Source organism: Prinia subflava, chromosome 19 (genome assembly GCF_021018805.1).
Source record: "Prinia subflava isolate CZ2003 ecotype Zambia chromosome 19, Cam_Psub_1.2, whole genome shotgun sequence".
NCBI lineage: Eukaryota > Metazoa > Chordata > Aves > Passeriformes > Cisticolidae > Prinia > Prinia subflava.
In genome coordinates, this window is record NC_086265.1 from 5,207,935 (window position 1) to 5,230,582 (window position 22,648).

General features: G+C 43.5%; 1 protein-coding gene across 1 annotated transcript in view; it reads left to right on the forward strand.

Moving 5' to 3' along the window:
- The first annotated feature begins 172 nt into the window (after window positions 1-172).
- The window catches only part of ZNRF3 (zinc and ring finger 3), a 62,778-nt gene continuing 40,302 nt past the window's right edge, over window positions 173-22,648 (forward strand). Inside the window, exon 1 of the mRNA XM_063416287.1 lies at window positions 173-1,844. Coding sequence (XP_063272357.1) covers window positions 1,410-1,844 — 435 coding nt within the window. The 5' untranslated portion in view covers window positions 173-1,409. The remainder of the gene's footprint in view (window positions 1,845-22,648) is intronic.

Below are 22,648 nucleotides of genomic sequence, written 5' to 3' on the forward strand. Positions count from 1 at the left end.
CCATTTGCCTCATGGGTGAAGGAAAATCAAGTAGAGGTAGTTTGCACTAAGGGACTGAAATGCTTCTGTTTAGTACACTAGATGCCATACATTTCTGAAATTGTACTGAAACATACCTGTAATCAAAAATTCGCACCTGTTGACATCTAAATTCGCACCTCAGTGATGTCCCTTCCATCTCCCTTTGTAAACATGCAATAGTTTTGTGGCCTTTGATCACTGTACCATAGTCTTAGGTGGGTATTTTGTAGGCTTACTGTAGGAGCCCAGAGTGTTTGGTCCTGTGATCCCTTCTTGATCCTTTGCCATTGAAGAAATCTTCCATGAGTTGTTAAGCTAACATTGCTCACCTTGTCATTCTAAGGAGGACATTGCCTTGCCTTCACTTGTGACAAAGTATATTTAGGAAAACATCTGGCCATTTGTAGACGATGGTATTATTTCTTCTGACGGCGAGTTAGGGCTGGGCTTTGTTTCCAAACATTGTGTTTCATAGACAACAAGGGATCTTGGATCAGTTTGTCTCAGTCCTCCTTGTCACTGAGTTATATTTTTAGGCTGTGCAACACCATGTATTAATGAGTTCCATGACTTAGCTGTACATACTTTTAATGGAAAAATGTGTAATTGGCTGGCATCCAGTTCTTGTGTGAGACTGCAACAAAAATTACCAACACATTTTCCCCTCATCATTGACGGAGGTTTTGTAGATTTGCACTTACAGCCAAGCGAATGAGCCCAGGTAACCCATCCTCCCCTAAGTCAATTACAGGAGACTGGGATCGGGCCAATCCTGTCCTAGACACAAACGAGGAGCCCGCTGGGTGCCAGCTGCAAATAGTTGGCACGTCCGTCCCGCAGCGCAGCGGTGCCTCTGCGGAGGATGGGTGCCGGTAGCTGCCAGAGCACTGCTCGGCCCGCCGGGGCACGTCCACCCGCGCTGTGCCACCGGCGGGGCTGTCCCGCGCAGCCACCGCCCCCGGGATCCGTGCCTGGCCCACCGGGCACGGCCGGCGCCCGCGAGCTGCGGTAGCCCCGGAAGGGGCCCGGCCGAGCCGCTGCGGCGCGCGGCTGGGCAACGCGGGGGCCGCGGCACCGGCGGGCAGAGGCACGGCGGACGCGGGCCCAGGCGATTCCCACAGATCGCCGGGTCTGCCCTTCGCGTCCCGGCCCTGCAGGCCCGGCCGCGTGGAAAGCGGATCCCGGCGGGGCCGTCCCGAGAGTCGCTCGCTCTCAGACCCTTGCGGGTCCGGGCCGAGCCGGACCAGTCCGCCCGCAGCCGCGGGAACCGCTGTGCTCGGCCGGGCCCGGCGGGGCTGCGGGCGGTGTGTGCACGGCGGGAGGGACCGAGCGGGTCAGCGCGGCGCGGAGGGCGGGGATAACCCCGTGGTGGCCGTCACGTGGAGCAGATGAAAGGGAAGCGGCTTGGCAGGGCGGAGAGGAGCCGGGGCGAGGGAAGGGGAGCGCGGCAGCGAGGAGCGGGGCGCAGCGCGGCGGGAGGGCCGCTGCCATGGGACGCTGACCGGCCCGGGACCCCGGCCCCGGAGCTGGAGCCGCTCGGGAGAGATGCGCGGCGGCGGGGCGCCGCTTCCTCCCGCCGCGCGATGAGGGGCTGCGGGGCCGGCGCGGGGCTGCCCGTGCCGCCGCTGCCGCCGCCTCTGCTGCTGCTCGGGGTGCTGCTGGCCGCGGCGCCGGGCGCGGCGCTGGGCAAGGAGACGGCGTTCGTGGAGGTGGTGCTCTTCGAGTCCAGCCCCAGCGGCGACTACACCACCTACACCACGGGGCTGCAGGGCCGCTTCTCCCGCGCGGGGGCCACGCTGAGCGCCGAAGGCGAGATCGTGCAGGTGAGCGCGGCCGGGGGGCGCCGCCTGCCCCAAGATGGCTCCGCGGGCCCGGCACCTGCGGCACAAAGCGGGGCCGGGCCCGCCGCCCCACGTGCGCCGCGCGGCCCGGGGACGCGGTGACAGATGCGCGCCCGCGCACAAAGGCCCAGCGCCGGCCTCGCCTCGCCGGGCCGCCTCGCTTTGACAGCCGGGCGCGCGGCGCGGGGGCTGCGCGGCGGGAGCGGGCGGAGCCGAGGGCCGCCTCACGCGCGGCGGGCTCCGCTCCGCTCGTCCCTCCGCTGGGCGCGGGGCCGGCGGGCGGGCGGGCGGAGGCGGGGCCGCGCCGCGCCGGGCGGCCCCTGCCGGTCCCGGAGCTGCCGGCGCTGCGCGGCCGGAGCCGTGCGGGGCCGCTCCGCTCTGGGGCGGCCGGGCTGCGGAGGGGCCCGGAGTGAAAATGCCGCGGCAGCAATGGGGTGCTGCGCCCGCGGGCTGTGCCGGTCGTTGCCCGCTCCGCGCCCGGCGGCGCACGGAGCTCCCGGAGCTGGAGCCGGTCCTGCTGCGCTCGGGGTCTCTCGGAGCCGCGCTTCCACCGCGTCACGCTTCGTACAGAGCTGTGCCTGACTGGCTCACCAGAGAAATGGTTCTCGCCTTTGACTATCAAAGTTAACGCAACTATCCTCTAGTCTTATTGAAACTCTTGAAGTGCTTATCTAATTCCTTTGTAGTTGTTTGTAATTGCTGACTTTATTTTTTCCCCCTTTGGCTAAGGAGAGAAAAATTACTTGAATGGTGTTTTAGTAAGTTTGACTGTTAAGCAAGTGCCAATTGCGATCTTCATTTCTCTTCAACAGCTGTGGGGTTGGTTTGTTTGCGTTACACATATGTATGTATATGTACACGTAAATATACACACAAACTTTAAAAGAATCTAACTGGTAACAAGTAGGTTCTAAAAACAACTTAAAGTTCTACAAACACAAATACATTACTACAAAAATAATTTCTAAAAGTAGAGAATACTGGTTATGAATGCTTGATATTTCAAAACGGTTTCAGCTGGGGTGATTTCTTATAAAAGCTCTCTTGAAGGTAGAAGAGTTGTGAGGACAAATTGCTGATGTAAGGTAATTTTTCAGAGAAAAGAGGGATGGACCAATTAAGTTATAATTATGACATTTAGAAGAGGTGGTTCTAGTAGGGGCTGGCACTGGCATGGACACTTTTTAACCTTTGAGTGCTTTTTCATTTTAAGACTTAAAAGTGTCCTTGGGGCCAGCAGGAGACTTCAAAGGTTTCTTTTGTGTCAAGTGTTAGTATTAAGAACAGAACACAGGCCATTTACTGAGGCCATACTTTCTTGGTGACTGTAAGTAAAAGTGGAGAAAAAAGAAACTGTTCTGTTAAGACTCAGATTTACACAACTTGAAACGAGTGTATTAAATAGACTTTTGCAGACTTTGTTGTTTGTAACATCACCTGTCTGCTTCCTCTTCATGCCTGAATAGACAGCACCCCATATAGGAAAGACTACAGCAAAAGCCACATGGTGTGGCTTTTACAGTCATTTATCAGTCAAAAATTGATTTGCTTATTCATCTGGATGCTAGATGACATACATCATGGACAAGTTTGGGGTTTTTTTTGTTTCATGACCTGTGTGTGCTGCTCATTTTTTCAGAGGAGAGAACCTGGCAGATACTGTTCCAGTGCAGCCACACTGAATGTTATCAGTTGTGTTTTCACTGTTGAGGTTTTAAGTTGCATATAACATCTCTTGTCAGTGTCCTGCTTCTTCTGTCTCATCCTGGAAGAGAACTTATCAGAGCCAAAATTGATAAAGATTTTTACAGCATAGTCTTGCCTTCCTTTTTTTCAGCTAGGCTGTGTTTTTGTAGAACATTTTGAATCTGCTATTCTGGATCATAATTTAAAGTTCACTGTAAGGTTTAGAAAAGGCTCATGAAGCTGTTGCCACTCAGAAGCTGTTCAGCAGCAGCTAGCTGTACATCAGCCCCTTTGTCAGTGTACACAGCTCTTTCAAGAATAAGATCCATTTTTCTTTAAGATGAAATATTAGAAATTCTTGAAAATCAGGCACACATTAAAGAATGGATCAAAGGAATTGTGGTTTTGGGACTACACAAAGACTTACTTTTGTTTATGTTAATAGCATCAATTACTCATTGGTCTTGAAAGTCTGAACAAAAAAACCCCAACCTTAAGAAACAATGCACTTTCAGCTTTTGATAGGTCATACATCCACTCCTGAACTGGTTATTGGTCAGATGCCTATCCAGTAGTGGTGTGCTATTATATTGTTTCTCAAGTTATTGTGAAGGAATCTTATTAGGGTCAAGTGTCTCCCCAGAATAACTCTTCAGAGAGATGAAATGTTCATATGTCTTCTTTCATGTGGCCACAGTTTGTATTCAGCAAATTCATCCTTATGTTGCTGTGTCAGCTGGTCCTTAAACTGCTGGAAAGTCTAAACCATTTTGGTGGTGTCTGGCATACTGGAATATCCCGTGTTTCTTGGGGCAGTGTACTGGCCATTGATATGGTCGAGAGATTGGAAGTTGCAGATGTTGGGTTAGAGAGTGACTGTGAAAACCAGACTTTGTTGAAACCTCTAAAATGATATATTGCTTTAAAACAAATTACGACTGGAGAACTCCCTATGGTTGAAACTTCTCGTACCATTCAGGGCAAAAGTTCAGTTGTAGTTTTGTCTCAAACTCGGTGTTACATGGCCACAGACTGACAGTGCTTGGACAGTACAAATCTCTGATTTGACTAGCAGTGGCTTTATTGCTCAGAGTGAGATTATGTATCTTAATCTACTTGCAGCTGGTGAGATCCTGTTCCTGTTGCTTGTTCAGCTTGATAGTTAAGGTGTGGAGCATCTATTGTTGTGTTTCTTATAAAGTTGTGGTTGTGATGGGACTGTTCAGGTGAGGAGCTTGGGAAAGAGGATCGAATTTAATGCTTGTGATGTGTCAAAAACTGTAAATGACATGCATTCATCATTGTCAGTTTTCTCTCAGTCTTACTTTTTTTGTACTCCTGCCTTAAAGGTACTGCTGAATACAGTAATGTGAGTGGATTACTGATATATACAATTTTAGAGAGAAGCAGCATGGAGGAGAGATTTGAGGATATTACGCGTGGTTTTTCTTGTGCAGCAAAAGTTTGTGTTTTAGTTGGTTTCTTTCTGCTTGGAAGCCTCTGCAGGGAAATGATGAACTTTATGTAGCTATTGAACTGGAGCAGTGTGTAGATGATGTAACAATCTCTACTTGCATATATTTTTGTGCTTAAAAGGTAACAGTCTGGGGAGAACAAGCATCACTCAGTGCTTTAAGCTCCAGGAAGAAAACAGAAGTGGGACGCTTCCCAGTTTCTTGCATGACACTTCCTAGTAGCAAATTATTGCCCATCTTTCTCTTGTAGAAGGTGGGGAGACTTCAGACTTGACTGCAAGACAATGCCTGTGTGTTCCTTCCATCTCCGTTCCACCCCTTACTTCAATGGCTTTGGATCTTTCCTCTGTTTTCTCAAAATGCAAAAGTTACTAAAGGTTGCAAACTGCACTCTGAAGCATTGGCATTTTTTAATGGTGTTGAAAGGAGTGACTCGAAATAACTGTGCAAATACATAAGATGTCTAGCCATGATGAGGAGGCCAAGTCAAGGGAATGTTTGTGTCCTTTGAGAATGGAAGACAAAAATGTGTATTTTCGGGGTTTTTTGGTTGCTCTTTTGTGATCGTGCAGGTTAAATTTCTTCTTGTTGAGTGCCTGAAGGCCATTCAAAATGAGGAAGTGGAATTATTTGTGGCTTTGAGTCACTGTCTTATTGAATGTTTTCTTTGCTAGTTATCCTGTTAGAGTATGAAGACGCCTGTGATTTGGCCTGTGTTAGTTTCCCATACCTAACTAAATCTGTGGCTTGCAGTAATGATCCTGAGGACATCAGGCACAATACATTTACCTGGGCGCCAGGTTTGCTTTGTCATTGTGTCCTTAAAGGAGGCATAATTTGCTTTCAAAATAAGAGATCACTTAGGCAAAGACTTGCATAGTTGTTGTACTGGACAGCCTTTGCAGAGTGTAATGCACAGGCAGCTTGCTCAAAGCAGAGGTATTGCCTTGGGCTTGATCTCAGGGCAGATTAGTCCAGCTGTTTCACAGTTTTATCCCTTCCTCTGTCCTTTTTTTTTAAGTTTCAATCATGCTTTGTCCTGTTGTGTACTGTGATGTGGGGGGTAGTTGAAGACAGCCTATTAAGATGTTTTATTTAAATTTTTATCCTCTTGTACTGTTTTGTCTTGACACTGAGCACTGTCTTCACACCCCGAGCTCCGGCCCAGTCACGTCACTGCTGGCTTATTTCACAAGGAGTTGCCTGTTCCCATTGGCTTCTAGCTGTGATGTTGTAAATAAAGATGCTTATTTTTTATTAATTCTTCAACACTGCAATATCTAAGATGTCTCTTAGAATGGTGGGGAAAAGACACGGGAGGGGGCCGATCCAAAGATGAGGTACCAAATTCAGTGATGAGTTACTGGTTCTGGAGGAAGCTCCAGTGTCTGTATTACATGCACAGAGCTGCAGCAATACCAGAATCCTTCTAGCAGAACTTGTTGCAAGACTAAGGCAGTCCCTTGAAGAAAAGGTGAGAGGCACAGTGTAAGAAAATGCAGTAAAAGATATCAAAGTATGGAGAAATTACAGTGGAAAGAGCAAAAAATGCTAATGAGACCCATTTAGAGGAAGAAGAATAAAGTAGGTTAAGTAAGTAAATAAAAGCAGAAAGCTCACAGCATTGGCTCAATACTCAGACCAACCAGTGCAATTTCCATACTCCAGCTAAAGGTGGGGAATCAAGTGGGGAAAATAGTTTGTGGGAGTTCAGGTAACTTTTCTGCTTATGTCTATATGTTTAGTTAAACTTTCTCACAGATGCTGAAGGTCTGTCCTGTTGAAAGCCTTGCCTTTGGTGGCAGGATGCTGACCACTTCCTTTTCCATGTGCTCCTCTTGCTTGTTCGGGAGGTGGAAGTAGGAAAAAATCCCAGAGAGGAGTGGCGCTCAAAAATCGTAAAACATGGATCCATTTGGAGAAATTGTTTCATTTATGTATATTTATTTATGTTTAGACTGGATATATGTGACTACAGTGGTTTATATATAATTACAGCCTGCTTCATAGTGTTAGCAGCAGTTGTGGCCAGCCATGCCCCATGGGTGGAACTGGTTCAGTCCCCCTGAGCACCTCGCTGGTGCCCTTCCTGGACAGCACAGCTGCTGCTTTAGTGCTTTCCCTAGAGCAGGGCTTCTGAAATGACACAGGTGAAGTGTCTAGAGGACACAATTCAGTGTGGCAGACCTGGAGGGAAGCTCTCAGGCAGCTCTGCTGCGAGCAGATCTTATAGGAAAGTCTTGAGTAGTTGTATAAAACCATTGATTAGCATACATAGTAATTTCCTTCCAGTTTATACCATCTTGTGGTGGAGTGTGTATTTTAAAAGGCTCCCTTTTTTTATTACAGTCTTCTAGTTCTTGTTTTGGAATTGCAAAGTGAGGCCCTTCTGAACTAAAATAACTTTCAGAAATGGTTTTTCAGAGTATGAATGCTTTCAGGAGGCCAGCATTGGACTGGTTAAGGAAAGATGAGATCTGGATGCAGTAATCTGCTATATGTTCTACCCAGTTATGTAGGTGGTACATATATTTGCATTAGTACACTTACTGCATTGGAAGTGCTCAATTTAGGAAGCATTAAGTGTTAACTGGTACATAATATCTCTCGTTTTGGGCATCTGCCCTTCAGTATTCAAATATGTTCAAACCAGATTGTGTGCCTACACATAAAACCAGAATGAATGCAAGTTGAATGCTTGGCCTTATTGCTTGTTTCCTGGCTTAAAAGGAGGGCCCTTCACGCTCACAGAGATCAGCAAAGGAAAAATAGATTGTTTAAAAACAAAGACATGGTTTGAAGTTGTTAAAACAGCAGCAGAAGATTCATGTTAAAAAAAAAGTAATTCTATTTTCTGCATTTTTCTCGACTGCTTGGCACAAACCAGAGGTGACCAGGGAAGTGTGATTTTGTGGATACCCAACAGAGGCTCCCAAAATTTACACTTTACTGCACTTATCCCATTGGGGAAGCTGTGCTTACATTAGGTTTGAGCAGCAGTGCTCAGGAAAACAGGCCTCTGGTGACTTGGGGTGTCCCCTTCACAGTGGTGGATTGCTTTCATTCATTTTTTTGAATTTCCTTTTCATGCTGCTTAGAGACTTTTGTTGTTGCACTTGGCTTTAAGATGAAGAGGCAGTTTACAAAGGTTGATTAGGTGCCTGTTATGTTCCAGACACAAGTACAACCTTAAATATGCAGTTTAATATATGCAGACTCTCTAGGCTTCCCAGACACGTTATTGGGTGCATTAATGTGAGGATTTTAGTTTTCTAAAGCTGATGGCCAGCTTAAGCTTTCTGTTGGTTTCCTTGAGCTAAAGCTGCTTTATTATTTAGCGTAATTTCCAGTGGTAAAGCAAATGGAAGAATCAGTGAGGAGATGACCGGCCTGAGAAGAAGTAAGGGGCAGATTTTAGAGTCTGCAGTCATGGTTTGAGTGCAATTGTTTAATTAGCTGTACAGGCATGCATGTTGCAAGTATGTGCCTCCTACCGTGAATTTATTGCATGTGCTTGGTAAGCAACTCTCAAATACTTCTGATTGTAGTGTTTGAAAAATTGCTTTTAATTCAGAAAAGAGCCTAGTTTGTGCCAAGATCTGTTTTCCTAGTTTGAGGCTTTTGATGCTTGCCTGCTTTGAAAAAAATACACACAATGAAAAGCGGTTTAAATGTGGCTGTGAAAAATCCTTCTCTACTTCTTGCTTTACCCATTCCACTCTGCCCCTCCTCCTCCAAGCAGAAGAGGCTCAAACCAAACTTGCAGTTGAGTTCACCTTTGGAACTGCAGTTTTGAGCTTTTAAACTGTCTGCTTTGATGACACATTAAGAAATGTACCTTTGAAGGACTGAATTGGAAATGAAGAAGGTATTCTGTTTGTTTTTTTTACACTGATGGGTCAATTTCATGATTCATGGGTCATGAAGAAGAACCTCTTTTAAAGGCTGTGGGTTTTTTAAAATTTTATTTTATTTTCCTCACAGAGGTTGCACTTGTGGAGATTTATAAACTTCTTGTTTGGGCTTGGCTAAATGGTGGCACTCTTAATTGAGCCTTGATCAGTTTTATGCTAATAACAGCAGCAGCAATAGTAATACCTATGTCTCACAGATAAAACATCAATATTACATATACAGCATGCCAGTTGTGTGCATTGTGTTTTCTGTTCCTGTTGCATGAGGTTTAACCTGTCCTTGCTGGCTTTGGAGGTTAGGATATGCAATGCAGCAGTTGCTGCCCTTTTCTTAGGCACACCTAAGGAGGGTTTTCTCCTAAGCAGTTCCTAAAGGTGTATATAACAGGGAAAGGTACTGGTTTCCATTCCAATATTGTGTATTAATAGGTCCACCATACTATTTCATACCCAATTTCTATTTATTTATATGTCTTTTAGAGAAGATGCTGTCTTGCCTTCTGTGAGAATAAGGGGTAGAAGAACACTTAAGGATCTGGGTGCCAAGCTGGCAGATATCCTGGATGATGTGTAGCAGGGCCGGGAGCAAGAAATGAGCTCTTGAAACAGTGCCAAGGGATGCTGCTGAGTTCAGTATTTAAGAGGAGCCAAGGTCTGGAGACCTCTTTTTGCTCAAAGACAAGGTATCCCCAGTCTGGTAGCCAGCAGTGCTTTGCCTCCTTAAAAGATACTATCTTTTACATCCCAGAACTGGATCTGAAGAAGAGACATTGTGGACTAATTAATGCAAAAGAACTTCCACAGTATGATCATACTTTGGTTTTCCACTATTTTATTTGAGAAAGCTACTCTGCCAGAGTTCCTCCTGCTCCCATTCAGAACTATCAGGGATAATCTTTTAGGGTTTGGATACTGGGAATTGACAGAGATTTTATACAGTGAAATAACAGGGTTGTAGTTGCAGATTGGGGTAAATTTCTCACACCAGAGCTGAGTCTCCTGAAATAATAAAAGTCAAATGAAGTGGTCTGCTCTCCTGTTGTCTACCACTCCTGTTATCTTCAGACAACTGAGGAAGGTGATTTGAAATCTTCCTGGACAGCTTTAGGATTAAACATAGATCCCTGATGTGGAATAGTCAGCCAAAATGTATGCACAAGTGTGTGTGTGAGGTATGCAGGATGAACAGAATCTCTGTTTCCAAAGTCTGTGTTAAGTGTTTGTTTCAGGGGCTTGGATGGGAACATTTCTGGAGCCCAGGGACATCCCAGCCTTCGAAGCTGGATGGGAAGAAGCTAATTGTCCTTTTCAGTGAAAGGGCTAAAGTGTCCTGAAAGAGTTAAGCTCTACTTAGCTCACTCATAAGGTATTTAATATCCTTATTAAACTCAACTGCTGGTTCACTTTTTTTTCCTCTTCTTATGTTGAATAAAATTTCTTGAAGAGCTGAGCCTCTGCCTCTCAGATCAGAGGCTCACATGTTGAAGCTGGCAGTGCTAGAGGCTAGTTCCTATCTGTGTGACAGCATTTTTAATTTAACAGGACCGGCTTTGATGTTCTTGTGTATTTATAGGCAGCTTCAGATCACTCCAGTATGTATTCTTTTTAACTGGAGCAGAAGTTCTTCCTCACACAACAAAATTTCTTTCCCTCTGTTTACTCTTTGGTCTCTCTTGGATTTGTAGACATCAGAGTGGTTTTATGTTACAGAAATATTGCTTAAATACTTACTTAAAGGGGGAACCACTTGATTTCCTTTCTAGTTCCTGCAGCTTGGGGGTAGTCCAATAACTGGATCATAGCTCCTTGTTTGAGCCTTGCCACAGACACATTGTAAAAGAGATAGAGGCAGTAAAATAGAACTTGAGCAAAACCCAGTTACAGTGAATCCTCCATTACCTGTGTAAACTCAGGTGGGTCTGCAGTGGGTCAGACCTGGAGCACCCTCAGGAATCACAAGTGTTTGTCATAGACCCTAAGGAAGGAGCAGGTAGTGGTGTGAAGAGGAACTCAAAACTTAGGATTTGGCTCTCAGTAGGAGCAGATCAGAAATTACAGAAAAAAGTTTCAGAAGGAAATTGCCACTTGATAGGCTCGTTTGACTTGAATGAGACTTTGTCCAGACTTGGGCAGGAGTCTTAAAAAAGGTATTTGATGGGTGAGCTCTCAGTCAGGTTTTATCCCATCTCTGGCTTCTTTGCCTCAGTGCTTCCCTGCTCCACTGGCAGTGGGCTGCTCAGAGCTGACACTGTACTTCAGGAAACAGAGGTGTGGGGTTTGGGCACTTAAAATGCCACTGGCTTTGGTGTCTTAGGCCTGATTTGAACCTTCACCTTGGTGGTGCCACAGGAAGCAGCAAGGATGTCACAAGAAAGTGTTCCCTCAGCTTTTGCTGTGGGCTTCTCTTTTCCCTCTTCCCCTGCCATGTTTCCCTTCTTTATCCTCTTAGCCCTGTGTTGTGGATGTCATGTGGACTCCCTCATTACTGATGTCCTGACCCACAGAAACTGCCACATCCAACTGGGACAGCAAAGCAATGGCATTTTTTCCTGGAACTTCTCTGTGTGGATGCTGGTAGTTTGGGCAGATTCCTGTATCCTGCTCTGCTGCACTCACTGTTTGTTGTAAAGTTCTGTACATGTTGTGTTACAGGATGATCTCCTTGGTCAACTTGGAACACCATTATTTGGTGCTTTTGTCTTAGTAGGAAGCAATAGGCAGTAGCATGCATCTAGTTAAATGTTATTGCAGTGAGAATTTTTGCACATCAAATTACTTTTCCGTCCTTAAGTTGTACTTGGTGTCTTAGAATTCAAATTGGTGAAGCTGGGAAAATATTTGCTTCCTGTGTAAGTGATAAAACACACTGGGTGGTAAGGATATTGCTGGCCAATAACCTTGTAGATAAAGGTATTTGTCAGACTAGGTAGCACTAAAGAAGCTGAATTATGGGGGTTTTTTTTAACGGTTGTACTATCCAAATACTGGTGAATGTTGAAATCTTGTCATTATAAACATATTCCAGATAAAAAGGGTTCTGCAGTCTTTGGAACAGAATACACAGACTGATGCAATCTGTTCTTATTCTTAAGACAGCAGAATTTCCACCTAGGTTAGGACTAGTCCAGGTAGGAATGACTGAGGAAAGTAGTAGGAATCCTGAGTATCTGTCAAGGGGAAATTGTGGGGCAGGAAACTTGACTTTTTTATAGCATTCTTACCAGAAAAAAGCTTGGAACAACAAACAAGAGATGCTCAGAAGAGCAAGAGAGAAGTTGAATAAGCTTTAGAAGAAAACCACCCTAAAGCAGTTGCTGGGTATAGCAGACTGTAAACACTGCCCAGCTGGAGAATATCCTCTAGCACTTTCTCTGCCTTTAGAGGCATGGTGGTTATGGCTAGTCTGCTTTAAGGAATGGTTCATGAACTGTATGATAGAGGAATTTAATCTTTGTATCAGTATGATAATGTGGCATATCCATGCCCAACTGCAGGGCTCAGTTTCTCAGCATAGAATAGCATTTCTTAGTCTGAAAGAGAATCTCTGCGTGAATTCACAGATTTTTGCTGTTCATGTTATATGGAATTAACAACACAAACTGTGCCTCTGGGAGGAGGATTTGGTTTTATTTACCTTTTCAAGCTGAGACAGCTGCTAGAAGAATATATTTTTTTAATAAAAACCCCAATATCTATTTAGAGATAAGGCAATTTACATTAAAAATACTTTTTTTTTTGAGTAATTGAAGGCATTTTCTGTGCTTCTCCTTCAGCTTACTACTTAAGGATACAGAGTACCTTTACAAGTGTGTAGTAATCTTTAAAGCAGTTAAGAATGTGCTGTTTGACTGGGTACTTGTGTTTTTTGGTTTGGTTTTTTTACTGTCTATTTAGAAATCTGTCAATGAAAAGTCCTTGTAGATGCTGAGGGATGACTGCTAACAGTGAATGAATTATTGGAAGCATGAACAAAATGGGTTAGAACAGAACATATGCTCTGCTTTGCAACAGGTGAGCATATGCTGCCTAACTGAACTGCTAGAAAAGATTGCTTTGAAATCATGCATGTTTTAGGAAAATACTTATATTTTCTGCTGTTGGCCCATTCCTATCTCTCATTAGCTAGTGGGGAATTGATCTCTGATGTGAAGACTCTAGGATCATATTTCTAGGACTGAGGCAGGTACTGGATTATTCAGTGGGTGAATAAACTTCATTCACGGTGTTTAAAATTTGGCAGCTAATCCTGGCAGAGCAGCAGCTCTCCCCTGCTGTCCTGCAGGTTGCTTTTCCAAGCCCACGTTGTTGCTGTCTAGGGTGGATGGACAGGAGGTGGGGAGCAGCTTTTGGAAGGGCTCTGATGCTGGTTACAGCCCGAGATTGTTTCTGGGGCTGGCAGAGTGGTTCCAGGAGCCCTGTTGGACAAGCAGTGACTGATGTTAAATCTGGATGGGTGAGCAAGGGAGGAAAATTAGGTTTGACCTCAGATTTCTTTCCTGGTGCCTTTTTCTTGTCTTTGAATTCTCACTTTCTGATTCTTTTTAGTTCCTCTGTGAATTCTCAGGGCACTACCAGGGAAACACACAACTGTTTCTGAACTTCAAGGTGAAAATGATTTGCAAGAGAATTAATAAAAGTTCATGATCCTAATGTTTCAACCTCATTCTTCAATAATAATTAAGACAGGAAAGAATTATAATAACCTCTAACTACTTCAGAGTTAATCTTTGTGCAGCTGAATTCCTCTTCTCATCTATCTTTGAGACTAGAGAAGGAAGCTTTGGTTTGTTTTGAAATGTGATTGGTTTAGTCCTGCAGCTCGAGGTATTTGATAAAAGCTCTTTGTCTTTGTTATATCTAGCCACAAATGTGCAGTAAAAGAGACTTAAATTAGGAAAAGAGAGAAGTTATATGTGATGCTCCTTAAGTGTTATTTTTAACATGTTTTATCTCTGGTCCTTTGACATGGACCAGGTCTCAAAGGACACTGAAGGGAAATGCCAAGGTGGTGCAAAATCTTGGAATTCCCAACCCAGTTCTGCAGGGTCTGTTAAAATAATCACTGGTGCCTGAGTCATGGTTATCCTTCAGGACCATTTTATGGGTGGCACTATTTCTGTCATGTGCTGATATTTCATGATGGGATTACTTACAGATGGGTTGCAGGCAGAGAAACTAGGGTTGGTATTTTTTATCTCAAGAGACTTTACCTTTCTTGAATAAAGCTAATTAGTAGTGCTTTGGAAATCAGTGCCCTTCTTAGGGTCAAAACTAGGGATCTAACAAAGAGAATTAAAGTGAAAATAAGGAGATCCAAAAATTGGCTATTCCGACACATCTCAAAGTTCCAGTGGGATTTACTTTTTTTTGCTCTAATATTTCCCAAAAGATGGGCCATGCATGAATAGTTGCATCAGTGTGCTAGTCTGTTAGGTACTATACTGCTTCTGTAATCATATAGCAGAATCCTGAAAATTTGTCATCAACTGCATTTTATAGTACATTTTCTGATAAGAAGTGTTTGCCAACCACCTCTCCCCAGCCTACCTGCCCAAAGCCAAATCAAGTTTCTGAAATTGTAGTGTGAGATTTTAAGCTGCTGCATTGATTGATGATGTCTTTATACTGAAAATGAGAAAGGCAGAGCTTCATTTACCCCTCAATCAAATATTAGAACCATCATTTAACTTTCAAAATATGATTTAATGGCTCTTTCAGGGCAGACACATCCCCTTGCATCAATCACTTGTGCAAAAATGTTAGTATAATGTTTATACTGCTTCCAGGTAATAGTGATCTGTTATAAAATATTTTGGATTCTGTCCAGTCTTCCAGTTCAGCACTGGAAAGGACTGGGCATGACAATCGACCTTGAGCACTGTGTTGGACATTCAGCCACAGGCACTGCTGCATGACATCGAAATTCCCTGTGACACACTTTCCCTTGGAGCTGTTGATTGCAGCACCAAAGTTTTGCTAACAGCCACAGCTGTGTTTTCATGGTACAGCTCAACTGAGTTCTCTCTGCTTGATCTGTCTGGGAAGCCTCTTGTGATTTGGCCAAGCTGTTTCCATAGTCTTTGGAAAAAAGAACTGAAATTTTGGGTCTCCTGTCTATATGTAGAGTTTGTGCTGCTGAGTGAGAGATGCAGCTGTTGCAAATATTAGCCAGTAGTAGTGGAGTAATGCATCACCTAGAATATTGAATATTTTGAGCGGGAATTCAAAAACTTGAATAATGTAGAACTGGCTGTTACTTCTGTATATTCTGGTGTGAATTGCTTATCCACATTTTGTAGAGATATTCAGTGAATGGGACCACCTGGAAATAAAAGTGAGACTGCTGAAAAGAAGGAAGAAGAGAATTTTTAATGCCACCAGACAGAAGGCAATGTGGGAGCACAGTTATTTACTGTGGCAAATCCCAAATCCGTATTACTAAAACTATCATAATGGTGCTGCTGCTGCAGATACAGGGTAACATTTGACAAAGCAATGAGGAGTTGAGTCTATCCAGTCTTCCATTCTCTGTGTTGGTAACAGAGGTGCAGTTATTTGAAGTATCAGCTAGGTGTGAGAGAGAAAAAAAAATTCAGAACTAAAATGTCCAAACTAAAAATGCAGCAATATCTTACCTTGTGGTGTAATCTGGATGGAGGTTTTGGCAGCATGTCTACCAGGTTTTCACTCTTTTAAATACAGATGTACCTTAGTTAAGAAGATGCAGCTTAAGTTTGAGTGTAGCCTTGTACAAATACAAGCCAGACAAGCTGCGATATAAAAAATACAGAATAAAAGCATAATTAGAAAAATGGCATGGACAGCCTCACTGTAAGCCAGAGTCTTGTGTTTAATTAGTAGGCAACCTCTGTTGTTTAATAACCAAGCCAAAAGAAGCTTGGATACAGTAAATCCCAATGGTTTTTGCAGATTCTGTAATTGAAATATATGAGTACATATGCTTGAGTATATACGCTGATGTCAGACAAAATGAAGTGGCTTGTTTGAGATCAAAGTTCACTGCATCTTCTGTTAATGTAAAGATGAGTGCCTTTCCCTGTATCCCTGTGTTGGTGGAAGGTGGGTTATGAGTGTACACAACTGTGAGCATCTGGGCTTGAAACAAAATTGGGACCCCAGGGAACAGGAGGGGAGTGGGTGGGCAGTGGCCCACTCCTGGTGTGCTCCAAGTGACAAGGAAGTAACTGCTGAGTGTGAAAACTCAAATTTCATGAGGAACTTTGGAACAAAAGTAATTAATTGGTCCAATTTTTAGTTTAAGGAGAGAACAGTGTCTACCTTTACAGCTGTCTCTCAGCATGAAGACAGCCAAGCTATTTTCATATTTTCTGCAAAGATTTATTTGAGGTTTCATTTGTTAGGAAGCCTGTGCTCCAGCTTGTCACTACTGTGAGAATGGGTGAGAGGCCAAGGGAAGCATTTAGTTCAGTGGAATTTGCTGGATTTGTGGGATCCTTTGGCCTGACTTCAGAAGGTATTTAGTTATAGCTGACTTGACATAACTGAAGAGAAATGATGTCTTCTAGCTGTTTAAACAAATTTGTAATGTGTTATGGAAAGTATCTGTGTGATATTAGGAAAAAGTTCTTTACTTTGAGGATGGTGAGGCACTGGCACAGGTTGCCCAATAGAAGCTGTGGTTACCCCATACAGGTTGGATGGGACCTGGAGCAACCTGGTCTAGTGGAAGGTGTCCCAACCATGGCAGGGGACTGGAATGAGATGATCTTTAAATTCCTTCCAAGCCAAACCATTCTGTGATTCTGTGGCCCTCACAAATTGATTTTTTGAGTCCTAATTTTTCTGACCTCTTTTCTCGCCTCCAACACAAGAGGGAGGGGAAATGGGAAGGTGACTATTGCCATGTCACTTTTTATTTAAGCCATGAACACGTCAGACTTAATGTTTAGTCTCCTGGTGAATTTTTTTCTTTACACAGAAGTGCCTTGCTGAGGGCAGGGATATTGGGTACTTAAGAGTTAAATAATCTAGCTTTGGAAGCAGCTGAACAGTTTACACTCCTTGCTGGGCTGTACAAAAATACTTTTCCTTTGAAGTACTAGGAGGAGCGGCTGAGGGTAAAACCTGGAATGGGGTTGTAGCTCGCAGTTTGCAGTGGGCTTAGCTTGGAGCAGGCAGCTGCCTGCAAGTGTGAGATGGCAGAGAAGGTCAGGGTTTCTTTCAGTCTTGCCATCACTGTCTCAGTGTGAAGGCTTTCTTTCTGAGATTCTTCAAATGCTGTTTAGTTCTGACATGTTTTTGGATTAGGACAGATTGCCAGAAATACAGATTAAAAATATCCTTTCCCATAAAAGCATGAGAAATACAGGGGTCCTGTTGGAAGTTCCTTGCCTGCTTCTGATGTGATCTGGTAGTGAAGTGTACCCTGCTGCTGTCTGGGATGAGAAATATTTACCTCTGCTGAGTGGTGTAAAGCAGGTCAAACTCTTGTCTGGAAAGAGCTTTCCAAAGCTGGCTAGAACCTGTGAAATCTCAGGCCTGATGTTACACAGCTTAACCAAGCTGAGCTCTCAGTGTGATGGGAGAATGACAGCAGTGGCATCGCCCCAGATGGAGGAAACTAAGACATGATGTTTGTCAGAAAAGCCATGGGTTAATACGCTGTACAGTGGGGAGCTGTGTGCATCCTCTGCTGTGTGCAGAGTCAGAACTGTGCCTGGCACTGCTGGGCACTGCTCCTGGAGAGCAAACCTTGCCATGGGCAAAACCTGATGCACAGCGGGTCTGAGACACGTGGTGGCTCCTGCCAGGACCAGCAGTGGATCTAGACAGACTGAAGTTGCTCCCTGGTTTTCTAGGGCAAAGCTTTGTCTCGTGAATTAATAATCTCTTGTCAGTATTTGCATGCATTTTACATGAAGATGCCATTACAAGGAACTGAGGAAAACAAATTTCCTTTTAACAGTGCCACTAAAGGGACAATCAAAAGCAATTTCCCCATCAGCTAATGAGGGGTAACATTAAAATACCTGGCTATATCTGTTGAAGAGAGTATGATGGTAGTGCTGCAGGTCAGATCTCCAAATTTCAAGTTAGAGTTATCTATAATAATAGTAATAATAATGACAGTGTCATTTTATGTTTACTCATTTAAGAGTCAGACACTTGGCTGTTGGTAGGATCTGTTTCTTTCCCTGCTGCTCTGCCATTCAGTCTTTAGCTTTCTACTTCTGCCTTTTTTTTTTTTTTCATTTTGAACAAAAAAAAAGCATCAAGAATGCTGCTAAAACAGACAGCATTTTCCTCTAGGGTTTCTGCTGTCCCTTTGCCATCCATCCTTTGAGAGGGTGAAATGCAGGAGGGCACAGCCTGCCCACACGTTGTTGCAGTGCCGTGTGTGCAGGCTGCGTGGTTTTTGTGTGTGTGCTGCTCCGGGATCACAGGGCACACATGCCGTGTTCACAAAGCTGCTCCTGGACAGGAATGGGTGCTGCTGCCTTCTCCAAAACTGTGCAGGCAAAGCAGATATTATCAGGGCTGGCCCTGGGGCATAAAATAGAAAGATCAAAGGAAGTGGCAGCAGCACACAGAGGCTCTTCAAAGCCTGAGTAAGGGAGGATTGATAGAGAAAAGGAGAATGCTCTTGCTGATGTAATCACAGCCTGTGAGACAGGTTGTGTTTTCTTTTTTTTTTCTTTTTCTTAATTTAAACAAAGGCACAAAGACAGTCCTTGTTTGTTTAGAGAGGTGAAGCATGTGCCACAGAGATAGAGCAGGGATACCTCAGTATATGGAACAGTTTTCATGAATAGCGTGGAGCTCAAATATTTTGAAGTGACTGCGAAGTTGCAGTTTTTCTTATTTTCCTTTGCACAACTTCTGCATGTGGTATTCTCTCACTTGTGGTGTCCATGTGGAATGAAGTAGGAAAATAGCAAAGGAAGGAATGCTTGTTTTCAGGCTGCTGTCCTTATTAAAATGGAAGCTTATTTTGTTTTCTCTTGAGTATGCCAGTTAAAATTTTCTGGGATTTGTATGAAAAGAAGTCAAGCACAGGCAAAGTGGAGTTGGAGGGGAAGTGATAAACCAGATCCATTGTCAAGAAGCACTGGCTTGTTCAGGCACAAGCTGTGAATGGGAAAGAAACAGTTGTTCTCCCCCTTTATCTGTGGAAAGGAGGAAGAAGAGGTGGGACTTTTCTGGAACAGATGTGCAGGGGGGGAGAGAGTTTTCAATCTTCTCTGTTACAGACCTCACTTTATATGCTACAGCTGCAGAAGTATGTTTCTGAACCTTCATTTTGCTTATAAAGGTCCCACCTTTATAATTTGAAGGGAAGCTTGTGAAATTGTGACACAGAGCGTGATAGTCCAGCTTTTGCACCCGAAGGTGTGCCTGTATGGTGTATGGCACCTGAGCTAGCACACAATGATGTCCAAAAGTTACATGAAGACATGACTCAAAGCCTGAATAAGCACTACCAGAAAGGCAATGCATATCAATTAATATAGTTGCATTGATTTTTCACATTGGGAGCTCAGGCAGGAAAAGCTTTTCTGCTTAGATGGTGAGCAAAGCCTGCATGCATCTCCTGGTATAGGCTGGAGGTCCATGGGAGGGAGAGCCTGGCCCTCTGTAAATCTTTGGGAAGCTGTTAACTCCAAAACTTGAAATCAGCTTCACCATTTTACATTGTTTAACTTATTGACTGTTTTGGAAGAAGGACTTAATGGGATTATCTCAGTCCCAAAATGTGCTCCAGGATGCCAGAGATCAAAGTGGTTGTTTCTGCTGGCAAAATCTACAGCTTTTTTTCCCTGTAGGCCTGAGACAATTTGCAGTGCAGTTCAGATTAGTACACAAAATTCTGGTTCTCTGAAGTTTGAAAATCTATCATAAGGGAAAGGTGATTGCCTATATTGTTAAGTTTAATGCCTTCTTCTGGGGTCAAAGCTACATTTATAGTCTGCTGAATCAGTTTATTACTTAACAAGTCAAGCAGTAAGGTTCCTGCTGAAAACGGGATTCATCCTCTTTGTTGTGGAGTATGTGGGATGATCCTGGCATTCTTGTGTTGTCTTGTGTGGAAATTTCTAAATTTTGCTGGTCAGCATGAAAACTTTTTCTCTTCACCCTCCTGCATCTCTCTTCTGCCATGCTGCTTCTATGGATATGTGTGATTTGATACTTGACACCAATAGCAAGTGCTTCAATACACTTAAAATACTCTGATTTTGGTTTCTACTTAGCAAACCTTCAGGCACCAGGAAATTTGCACATCTTACAGAGCTTTGAGATGGGCTCTGACATGTCCTTGTGTTACTGCTGCCGGCACTTTCCCCTCACCATAAACAGAGGCTAGAGAAAAATTCTGGGATGGGAATCCTAGTATTTACCATGGCTTTCTGCTTTAAAATATATTCTTTTTGGAAGTGCCATGCAGATATGTGAAGAACAGACTGTTCCAGTCTGTTGAGGAATACAGTTAATAAAGCAGAGGTTTCTCTGCCCATAGAACAGGGTAAATTGGTGGGTTCTGCCTTCAGTGTGGCATCCCCATTCTTTGCTTCTAGTGAGCAACAGAATGAAAAATGAGGTTTTAGCTGATTTCCTGTCTGCTCTACTGAGTTTGTGCAGCCACTTCTGCCTGTGGTTATCTGTGGCCTTTTGATTCATACAACCAAGTGAATTAACACAACTGCCATGCTGAGTGAACCAAAAGTTTCTCTGCTCCAGTGACTCTGGCAGAAACCAGTAGCAGATATTTGTGAAGGAATGTAAGATTAGAGCAAGCATATGGTGAGAATTCTGCAGTACATGCTTCCAGGCTCTGCCAGCTTGTAGCTTAGGTCTTCCCATAAGGATCAAGTTCTACAGGAGAGCCCTTGATGAGTTTTTCTTTCATATTTTTTTCCAGTCCATTACTTCATGTGTTGTCTAAATTTGAGAGCACATAGGGAAGATCTGTTTTGGTTGTACTTTATTTCTGAAGAGCAGTGGAGTCCATGTTGCTGCATGTAGTGTAGGAGGTGCAGAACAGCAGTTTTATTGGCATGTCTGACAGGTACCTTCTTAAATTGCTCACTAACAGGATTGGAGGGAAGACAACTAAATCTCCAGATTTTTTCTCATTCTCTTACTGTTCAGTGTGAATTCTGTAGAGGTTTTTTTTTGGAGCTGCAGGGGGAAAAAACGTTGCCAGGAAGTAATTGTTCTTTCAGTCTCTTCCTAATTCTGTGCAGCAGCTGCCTTGTCTTTAGCTGCTATTAATGGTCAGAGCTTTGTGAACAAAGGAGCGACAGGCTGATGTAACTTCTTCCTCTGTTAGACATTCCCTCTGAAGCCATCTTTTGTCTTGATGGCCCTATTGTAACCATTCATATACTGATGAATGAACAGGAAGCTGATGATGATAGTGAGCAGATGAGTTTGATCATGAACAGGTTTTACTCAGACTCCAGCCTGAGGGAGTAGATATAGGAACAGAGCTGTAGCACTGTCAGCTACAATGTCTGATTTGTTCATTCTGATTTTCTTTTGTGTAAGAAACTAGAAAAGGTTATGAATCTAGGAGAAGATGTGCTAACTTTTTGTAGAGAACAACAGTATTACAGGTACAAATACAGTAATTCTGTCTGTGACCTTGTCATACAAAGAGAAGTTTACTTGAATGACTATTTTTTGGGAGGGATTGTGATTTCTTGAGCTAGAATGACTGTTTCAAGACTGGTGGTAAATACTTCAGTATATTGATAGCTACCTGACAGAGGTTGCATGTCGTTTGACAGTCAGTGAAGCATCCTAACCATGTCTTTTCCAGCACAGATGTTTTTCTTATGTGGCCTTTGGTGATTGTGATATGTATTAGCTTTCTATAGATAGATAAACTACTCTCAAAATGCCTGATGGAATGGACTCTCACACACATTTTTAAAAATGAGCACCAATTCGGTGTTATTTAAATACTACAGACAAAATTAGTGGCTCCCCAGCAGTGGAGGGCAAAGATGTGCTTGTGAGTTTGGTTGTTCTTTTCACAATGCCTAGCATTTCCTGTTTATTTTTATGATTCGGCACAGATTCCATTGACTTTGTTTTTATTTTTGTGTCTGTCACGTTTTCTGCAGACTGTTCCCTTTGTTTATATCTGGTCGAGTGTGCCTTTTACAGACCTTGGGTAAAGGGATTCTCCCAAGTCACAGCTCTGTGTACAGCAGGTTATCAGTGCTGATCTTGGTTAATTGTAATACAAGCTGCAGGCATGCACCAGGAAGAATAAAGAAGCATCATAAAAAGCTTCTCAGAATTGTGCCAAAGATTTCCTTTCCTTCTTAAGAGTAAAGGAACAGGTAAATCACAAACTTTGGATCAGCTGAGTTATATTACACAGTGACATTCACTGAAAAAGACTTGAGTTTTATCAGCTTGGAAAGCTGTTGACAAGAGACTTTGAGTCAAGTCTGGTGTAGAGATGGTGATTGAGGAACAATTATTGGTTACTCCTTGTAATACAAAGATTATGAGAGCATTCTCGTTGAAATTCACAAATTACAGTCAAGCAAAAGAAAGGACATTTTAAAATGTTATGTTTCTTGTTGTAGGATGGTGTAAAAGCCATAAGTATGTGTATCATTCCAAGGGAATTAGGTAAAAACATGGAACACAGATGCATTGCTTACTTAAACACAGTATTCTGGGTGAAATCTTAGCTCTGCAAGTCTCAATCACC